This window comes from Triticum urartu, chromosome 7A (genome assembly GCF_056163025.1).
Source record: "Triticum urartu cultivar PI428250 chromosome 7A, HENAU_Tu73, whole genome shotgun sequence".
NCBI lineage: Eukaryota > Viridiplantae > Streptophyta > Magnoliopsida > Poales > Poaceae > Triticum > Triticum urartu.
In genome coordinates, this window is record NC_141879.1 from 714,554,198 (window position 1) to 714,564,115 (window position 9,918).

The following is a 9,918-nucleotide window of genomic DNA, read 5'->3' on the forward strand; positions in this document are numbered from 1 at the left end:
CATATATACACGCATCTAACAAAAATTAACGAGCTCAACTAGCCAATGCACCATGCAATGCAACACACTGATCGAATTCTTTCGGTACCACCGGCAGCAGAGCAACCAGAAGTGAGCAAGCAGCCATTCTTCTTTTTCTTTTTTGTCTTTTCTTTTAGGGGATTTTTTGTCAAGAGCTAGGCCCAGTTACCGGAATAGGAACTTGAGGCAATTCGAACTGAAAACCAATAAGGAAATAAGAGAGTATATTTATTTCCAAGGGCCAGAAGAAAATCAGTAAGAATGCAGCACAATGACAACACAGAGCATGACATTCCTTGCTTGATAACACTGGGTTGCAGTGTACTACTCTCAACAACTTTCCCAGCCAGATCCCTCACACTCACACAACTGAAGGTTCAATCAGTGCATGATCATCAGAAACTGTTCCGGTCAGCGACACGAAAGCTTAACAGAAAAGAAGAAAAACTCCGAATAACTTGCGGCGATTTTACATCAAGCACGACTTAGGGAGTAGAGAGAAACTTTAGGTTGAGAGATTTAGCGGTCCCTCCATCACATGTCCCACGAGTACGCGCCGCCACCCTGCTGCTCCCCCATGAACAGACCGCTCTCTGCGAGTTCGCTGCTGATGAGATGGTCGAGCTCGTCCTCCTCGTGCATGGATTCCGCTGCCTTAGGACTCGCTGTGTTGCCGGAAGCGGCCACGCCAGCAGCTGGGTTGCTGCTCACCGACTTGAAACTGCTGCATCGTTGGACGATGCCGGCTCCACTGTTGATCAGATTGCTGGGCCCTGTCGTACCCGTTTGAGCGGCACCCTTCACGGCTCCGTTATTCATCTGATGTGCCTGGTCTCCACTAGCAGGTTTGTTGGTGTTCACGGGTCCCAACACGCTAGGAGGCTGCTGCTGCTGCTGTGCCATTACACGGCTGTTGCTACTCTTGGCTTCTTGCAGCAGCTGCTGGATAAGGTGCTGCTGGTACTGTGTGCTCGCACCAGCCCCGAAACTGTTCTGCTGATGCTGGGGCATGGCTTGGTGAAACGACATGGGATGCTGCTGGAACTGCCCGAGCTGACCCGCACGGAAAGATCTGGACACTTCCAGCTGAACGCCATTGTGCATTCCTGTAGGACCTTTAAACATACTCGATGCCTCGTGCTGAAGCAAGCTCTGGTTCGCGCTCGAGCTCCTGAGCATGTTCTGGTAATTGTTTAGCGCCGCAGCGTTCTGCGACGCCTCCTGCTGAAGCTGGTTTGCACTTGAGCTTCTAAGCATGTTCTGGTAATTGTTCAGTGCCGCGGCATTTTGTGACGCCTCCTGCTGAAGCAAACCCTGGTTTGCACTTGAGCTTCTCAGCATATTCTGGTAGTTATTTTGTGCCACGGCATTCTGCGGACTGCTACAAACGGTTCCGACACCTGGGGCCTCGCTATTCCCATGGGTGCTAATTTCTGTGTTGGCCCCCTTTGCCTCAAGCATGTTCTGCATTGTCAGCTTTGGCCCGTTTTGTCTGGGATAGTTCTTCAGGCTCTCTGCAGTTACAGGAAAACCATTAAGCAATTTACACCATAGATCACTTGGTCGAAACAGGAAGAGCTGAGCATCGCTGAATCTTCTAGGGAAAAAGATCGGCTGTTTCTTAAAGAAGTGAACACAAATAGTATGACTAGTTCTACAGTCTGATGCAAACTACAGACAAATCATTGGTCATGAAGAAACTGTTTTACAAAAATATAATTCAGCACCCAGGTGAACACTTAAGATGATGCTGATTGGTGAATGTGCATGGTCATACCTATAGGGCCAAGCTTGTTCTTGTGGCTGAAATCAATCAAGTCCTTCATGTTATTCACCACCTCTGATATCTGAGAAGAGCACACAAGCAATCAACACACTGTAGACAGAATCATATAAGGGGAAGAAGCATCCAATATAACTAAGTAAAAGATCAAAGTAATTTTCAGATAATATCGAGGGAAAAGATGGATAAATACTACAAAGGGGACTCTAGTTACCTGCAAGCACCGAACATATCTTTTAGAAAGCCCATGTTCATTTAAGCTGTGGTGGTCTAGATTTTTCGCTAGTTGTTGTGATGCTGACGCAAACCTTTGAGAACAACCAAAAAAAAAATCCTCACATTGATTAGAATATAACAGAAAGCTAGATCTTATACAGAATGAAATACATATGTCTGTGATTTATAATGCCAAAAGGAACTGTAAGAAGCAAATGAATTATACAGTAGCGATGCATGCTGGGTTTACTAACATGTTGCAAATGGCTTGTGCATCATTGGTCGATACCCCAGCAGGCCCACTTTCATTGGCAGCAGCTTGATACTTCTGGGCAATTTGCAGCAGATGATTAACCTGATAAAATAGAAGCATGTATTTAAGAAAAATACAAAGGTGCCAAAATTAAAAGATTTATAGTTTGCAGACTGGTCTTGCATAATTGCCTGGAAAGCAGAAGCCACACATCAAAAGACTGAAATTGACCAAAACACAAGCTTTTAGAGTAACAAAAATGTCGTATCCACACTTTGCACCTTGAAGCAGCAGATGAGGAAAAGAAAAGCAGTCTCACTATGCTAAACAACTTAAGTTCCTCAAAACATAGCAAAACAAGAAATAGCTTGTGCCAATAATGATTCCAAAATTCAGCAGCCATAACACGTAATAGCTAATTTCATGTAGTCAATAATATCGTTTTTTTTCTACACAGCCTGTTCTCCAACAAAGAACCAGTACTCTTAGACAGCTGGTTGAAAACAAACCTGGCATGGCTCGTTCCAATCACCAAGCATTTCATTAATTAGAATCTGGCGCTATTAGCTCAACATATATAATGGTAACTATTTAGTAAGTTAACATGAGAAAATGCAATATGGAGGTATACCACCCATGGTACGATGGTTTTGCACAAAATCGTAGAAAAGAAACAATACCAGATCACCAGTATCTTCTAACATAGAAAAGGCACACAAAAAACTCATCTTGGCCATAAAGATCGATATTACACATATGAAAAACCATATTCTGCAGACCAAAGCAAACAAAAGCTGCTAGTAATACATGGGATTTCAGGAGAAGAAACCAGCTCATTCTACAAAGAATAAGCAATGTGCGAGTCAATATGATTATGAGCAGCATTACTGTTCGACTTCCTTCGTGAATTCACCCAGAGCAACTGCCAAAGCATCAGAACTTTCCATGTCCAAGTGATTTGTAAACCGCGTGACAGGTTCTTCCACTGGCTGGCCCACCTTGATCGGTGTGGACCGTGGACCGCCTTGCCCCCTCTGCGACCAAGCACCACCTCCTCCTCGCCTGCCCCTTCTCTCATCAGGTATGGTACGAGACTCTGGCCTGGCTAAGGATACCCTGCCACCCACCCCCCGACAGCGAGACATCACTCAACGCTTGGTGGCACTCGGCGCGGCAGCTTACCCCCAAGCCAATGGACAAAGGTCTCGCCTCCGCGGCTCTACTCATCTCCTGGATGCTTCGGAAGCACCGGAACAACTGTGCCTTTGACAGAGGCCGCCCCTCGGTCCATGCCCTGGTGACGAAGATCAAGGAAGAGGCAGCCCTTTGGGCTTGCGGCAGTGCGCTCGGACTTGGGGCTGTCATCCCCCAGACCTGGGACGTCCACTGATTTCATATTTTGGCTCTGTAATTGGCTAATTGCCTCCTAGGAGGATTGTAACTCAAACCCTTCCTCTTTAATGAAATGAAACGCAAAAATCTTTTGTGTTTTCTTAAAAAAGTGATTTGTAGACTTGTCCAGCAGGAGAATGTGAGGGTGTGATTATCACACAGATTCAGATTTATAATTAGGTACACACTTGCTACTGCTACATAGTTAAAAAACATATATAGAGAAATGTCGAAGAAAAGAACAGATGATTTTCAAATGTGCAAAACAGGAAGAGCGTCTAATACCTGCGGTGCTAGAAACCTGCGAGTGATATACTCGTCATGCCGTCGTGAACAGAACTCCCAAGACATAATCTGCATAGGCAGCAATCAGCAGATAAGAATGGTTCTTGTTTGTACCTCATTTATAACATCCAGATGCTCACGAATGGTCCACAAAATAAGGCACCCAAGACATGGGTGCCATGGCATGGGCAAGCTACTACATCTAGCAACATACCTTTAGTTCCGGAGTAAATATTATTCTCAGTTGCCCCTCGTGCGTAACATGTAGATGATCATAGATGCTCTTCTGAACAACTTTGGTATGCTCCAGGAGAAGTAATCCATTGGGCAACCGGAATTCATTGGGCACGTCAAGGAATAGATATTCATCTACAACACCATGGTCAAATCGAATTTGACAGAGTCTAGGAAGTATTTCGTAGGTAGCCTCTGTAAGATGGATATAAGAAATGAAAGGGGGTAAGCTCAAAGAGATACATTTTGAAATAAATACAGAAAATGAACTAAAATATCTACAGAGTAAAGTACAAGTTAGGCCGCTGGTATACTTCCGATTTGAACCGTCCACAAATATTTTTACACTATTAACAGCCTCCAGATTACTAAATTTTTTTGCAAACAAAAAGAAGATTACTACTCCCTCTGATCCATATTAATTGTCGCTGACTTGTACAACTTTGTATCAGAGGGTGTACTTATTTTTTAGCCTACTATCCTTCTTTTTTGCTTTGGGGATGTTTATGGCAGAATAAGTCCCAAAAAATTAGGTGACTTATATTTTAGATATGGTTTTCTTTCATATGTGAGTATATACTATATACTATACAAAACATAAGATATGTGAATGCGCATTGCACATGCACATGTGTGTTTTCTAGTCTGAGAATAACACATTGAAGGAGCAAAACATAAAGAGCCCGAAAAGGAGATGTTAAGGTGTACACCAAAAAACAGGAGGAGCAAAGTGCAGGATTACATAAACAAAACAGGAGGAGCAAAATGCAATGCCAAAACCACACACTGCAACACTACCATCTTTCCAAGAGTTCCTTATGACAAGGTGTTATTTACAACTAAAGAAAATTATAGCATGCTCGAGTAACACAACCTATACAAGTTATCGTGCTTAACTGTTTTCGCACGAACTACAAGAACACTGAATTTGGTGATTATTACAGAATAATCCCATAAGAAAACAGCATTCATCTTCCAGAAGCAGCCATGGAGAAGGATTGAGCAAACTTAGCCAGAAATCAACTTACCATATCCTTTCCCAGTATGTGTATTACAAATATCACAACGCCATGTATCCTGTAACAAGGAGAAATATGACCATGTGATAGATGATTTCATAGATTTTATCTACCATAGAAGGATAACTACCCTTGCTATTGACCATATATGCAGACTAGACAAAGAATCAGCTTTATCAGCTTACAATGGATTCATTACATGGAACATATTTTACAATCATATTAATTATTGCATGACAGATTACAATAGCCATTGCCAGCTACTCCCTCCGTCCCAAAATAAGTGTCTCAAGCTTAGTACAACTTTGTACTAAAGATAGTACAAAGTTGAGACACTTATTTTGGGACGGAGGGAGTACAATACAAGTATGGTGTTCCTCACTACCATCACAGATACTTCATAATCAAAGTGTTCAATGATCCTAGCAGAGCCTTAAGGAGATGTTAAATAACTTTATTTTGAACATCAATATGAAAGTGATGTTGGACATGGCAACTTTCGAGTATTCGACAGAAATTTCAGGTGAAAACTGTCAACTAACCTGAGCTGTCGGAATAGCAATTGGAGAATTCCCTCTTTTTTCATATGATGACACACACCATCTTTCTCTTGCTCGTGGTGCAAAATATTCATCAATAAGCTTCCTCCAGTATGTTATGGGATTATTCTACAAGACAATATGTGAGTAAGCTGATCTTTCAATGGCTCATGTCTTCTAATCAATGTATATAATGAAGAGACTCTCACCTCTGGATGCTGACGCTTATGATACAAATACTGCATTAACCTTCGAGAACAAAGCCCGCTCTCGACAGGAGTCCTAACAGGCCCAGGTAGTTGCATCCCAGGCTGTGCTAGCGGCGGCCTCAACTGCGGCTGTCGAGGTATGCCAACTTGAGATTGCTGAATCTGAGGAAATTGTTGCGACAACTGATGCTGCTGTAGATGCTGAATATGTGCCAGTTTCTGCTGCCGGATTAATGCTTGAAGCTGTGGGTTATGTTGGCCCTGGAAATGAAGAGAACTCTGACCTTGGAGCAGCTGCTGAATCAAGTGCTGTTGCAGGATATCATCTTGCCTAATATCAACCCTTGGTTTCTTCTGCCCATGAAATGCACCATCAACCTCAATTCCAGGTTGTGATGTTGCACTAGATGATCTCCGCTTCTGCATCTGCTCTTGGGGTGGACTTTGCTGCATGGTGGACCCATCAATGACGGAAGAGCCAGATATGTTATTGGATGAAAATGACATCGGTGAGGAAGGAAGGCGCATGAATGAGTCAGCATTCATGCTCGTACTATGCTGAAACTGGGCACCTCCAGAGAGTGATGAGTTGCCATCGGTCACCAAAGAGCTAACACCAATACTTGGCCCAGAGGAATTTGCAGAACTAACTGGAATACCACCATTCATGTCCCTGGGAACAAGTCCAAGATTGAAGTGTGGAGCCACAGACATGGAGATCAGCAGTGTTGCAACTCAAGCATCACCTTGAAGGATCTTGCTTATTGGCAAAGAACACCACTCGATGCGTGCTACCGAGTATCTTCAAATCTTTTAGCTGGAAAATTTAAAGTGTGCTTATATCAGTAAATACTTGGAAGCCATGCAAGACAATAAGGAACCTGTCAACATAAAAAATTCTCAAAGCAGAGAGTCTATGAACCAACAGCTCAATAATGTCCTGATTTAAAATTGTAAATCTCAACACTAGAGCAAAAATCTCGTCATAGGGTCAGTCTAATGAACAGAAATTGACATAGCAAGATAATCATGTGAAATTCGAAGGACGTATTTTTATTGCACAGCAGAGAAAGGAAAAAATATATTTTTTTCTTTTAAATGTGATAAGAAATCACCAGGAATTTAAATCACTAACAAGGAACTATGAAAGGCGTCAAAAATATTCTGCAATATCCGTTTGGACATCGAAGTTAGGTCGTCCTGCGGCTTATCAAATTCAACTAGCGGGGATCAAAAGTTACCGCTTTTTTAGCTTCTGCAACTGGTGGAGTTATCTAAGGCTAGACATTTCTAACACCAGAGGTGATCCTTCTGCTTTTTTGGCCTATATCAGCTCTCACCAAGAACTAGTGACCGACTCGTCAAGACTATAATCTTCGAATCAAGCCTAGGAAACAAAATTTATCACAAACATTCACACTCACAACCTACCACCAACTTACAACACTCCATGGCGTAATGCACATAAAAAAAGCTAATATTTCTTTTTAAAATAGGGGATGTGAGTACAGGCAGGAGCTGAAACTAGATGCACACACAAAAGACAGATCCCTCCTACAGCTAAAGTGCTAGAATAAGAATCTACCACCAACACCTTGAAGAACCTTGCTTATTGGCATCAAGCTTATATAGAAACTAAAATTAACAATGTGATGGAATGCACATAAAAAAACTACTATTTGATTAAAAAAAGATGGATTTGAGAACAAGAATCACACAAGAGACAGATCCCTCCAACAGGCTAAAGTGCTGGAACAAGAATCTCCTGCCGCACAACATAAGCCACAGATAATGAACGGGAAACAGCCTCGCCCCTTCTACCAACGCTACCATCCGCGCTGAGCGGACGTACAGAAAAATCCCCAAATCTTTCCTCCCCGGGCCGCCGTCGCGGGTAAAGTAAAACCCTAGCCTTGCTCGCCCGGCGCGGACGCAACCCACCCCGACAGAGGGAAAAAGAGGGGGCGGGAGACCCCCGAGCAAAATCCGCCCGGCGGCCGGCCGGGAGCTGCATTGGGGGCGCCGGGGCCCCTCTCCCCGGGCCCAAGAAACGGAAAATAAAAAGCTCCCCCGGGACGCCCCAGCGCGGACGAACCCCCGCGGGAGGAGGAGCGCGGGCGGGGAGGCGGAGCAGCGTTGGAGAGGCGGTCGGGAGCGGGGAAAGGACCTCACCTTCGCCGGCGAGCTCCAGTCGGCGCCCACGGCCGGGCTACTCCAGTCGCTCCTCGCCTTGCGTGGGTCTGCGAGACGGGTGGGCGACCGACCGGGACCCCGACCCGGCCCGCTTTGACCGCCCTTGAAGCGCCCCCGGCCGTCGGATCGGGATCGCTCGCGCATGGGAGGTCGGCGCGGCGGGATTGGGCTCGCGGCCCAGGTGTCAGTGGCGCGGCTCGCTTCGGGCGTGGCGGGCCGTGGCCGCGTGCACGTGGAGCTTGGCGCCGACACGCGGGCTCCCCCAACGTGGCCCCGCCTTCCGGTGAGCGGTGCCGTGCGTGCGGGTCGGAGGGCCGGTGTAGGTTTATTGTAGCTTGGTACCCGTACAGCAGTTATTTTCCTCAATCAATAACGACAGTTGTCTCCCCTAAAAAAAGACCGTTGTCATTGAGTCGTCGGTCTATTCTTTTACTGACACAAAGGAAAACATTTTTTTTCAAGTGAAAACGGTTCTGACCACTTTCGCAGATACCTAAACCCTTGTACTACAATGCTAGATGCTTAGGAAGGTGCTTAGAAAAATAAATCGGATTTTTCTGAAACATCAGTGCCTATTTTTACGGAAGAGACGTATAATTAAGCGTCTAACCTGTACAAATAAGTATCGGTGCTTAAAAAAGCCTGGTTTATCTCTACTACTATTAAAAAAGCAAACATAAGTTTTTCTATAGACACACCGCGAAGTACACACGGAGAAATCATGAACGTCCGATCTAGCAGGCTAAATCACATTCAACGGTTAAGATGAAATGTTCTGCCGGCAGACCTGCCCTCGCACGTCATGCCAGACAACCCAAGACCCAACGGTCGCTACATCATAGGAGCAAAATTCGAGCGGTTTCCTTTTTTCCTTGATGGTGATTAACTGATGGCCTGCACGCAAGGAAATCAATTAAAGCTTGAGACTATGGCCCTGTTTGGTTAAGTCCTAAAACTTTTTCTAGTCCCAACTAAAAAGTCTCTAGTCCCTAAAAAGTCCCTCCCTGTTTGTTTCCAGAGACTAAAAAGTTCCTAGTCCCTTCCTAGAGGTTATTAAATGACCATATTGCCCCTAGTATATAGAGAAATAACAATTAAACAACATCATGGGGTGGCGGGCCAATGAATGTATGGAGGGGCATTGTTGGAAAAGTCCCAAAAAAGACTCACCTTGAGAGTCTTCTTTATTTAGTCTCATATGCCTAGTTTAGTCCCTAAAAAGTCCCTCCCGTTTGATAAAAAAATCTTTAAAAGGGATTTTTTCTAGTCCCTACACAAAAAAGTTTCTGGAAACAAACACTCCCTATAATGGAGCTATGCATGCAGCCCTTCAGGCCAAACATTGCGGCAGATTTGTTTCTGATCCCGATGCCACTTTCCAACTGGGTCCTGGGGCGTGGCCGCTTCCGGTCATCGGCAAGCTCCTTGACGTCGTAGGCAAGCTGCCGCATGGATCCCTAGGGCGCTTCGCTGAATAATACGGCCGCTGATGACGCACCGGCTAGGCACGGTCGTCATGAACGTCGCCTCCTCCGCGGCTACAGCCTGGGATCGACGCCGAACACCTTATGTCCTCCATGCGGCTTCACATGTATGTGTTGCAGCCGCAGCTGCGGGACGATGACCTCGGCATGCTCCGTGGCGTCCGGCCTGAGGCCGGCCATCGTCGGCCACCCGGTGTTCGTGTCCATGATGGACCTACAGTGATGCTTGATGCGTCATGTTGTCGGCCGCCACTGGGGACATGGACGCACGCCGGCACGCGGCGTGGCCG

The 9,918-nt window shown here is 45.3% G+C and overlaps 1 protein-coding gene across 1 annotated transcript; it reads right to left on the minus strand.

The window, feature by feature from the left end:
* Positions 1-228: 228 nt before the first annotated feature.
* Positions 229-8,280, minus strand: LOC125525859 (putative transcriptional regulator SLK3). The gene is made up of 10 exons (XM_048690865.2): positions 8,124-8,280; positions 5,952-6,768; positions 5,746-5,871; positions 5,213-5,261; positions 4,165-4,379; positions 3,951-4,019; positions 2,275-2,375; positions 2,019-2,112; positions 1,799-1,868; positions 229-1,535 (listed from the first exon to the last, which is right to left on the minus strand). The coding sequence occupies exons 2-10, from the start codon at positions 6,663-6,665 to the stop codon at positions 556-558; spliced, it is 2,418 nt and encodes an 805-aa protein (XP_048546822.1). The 5' UTR covers positions 6,666-6,768; positions 8,124-8,280; the 3' UTR covers positions 229-555.
* Between the last annotated feature and the right edge of the window lie 1,638 nt (positions 8,281-9,918).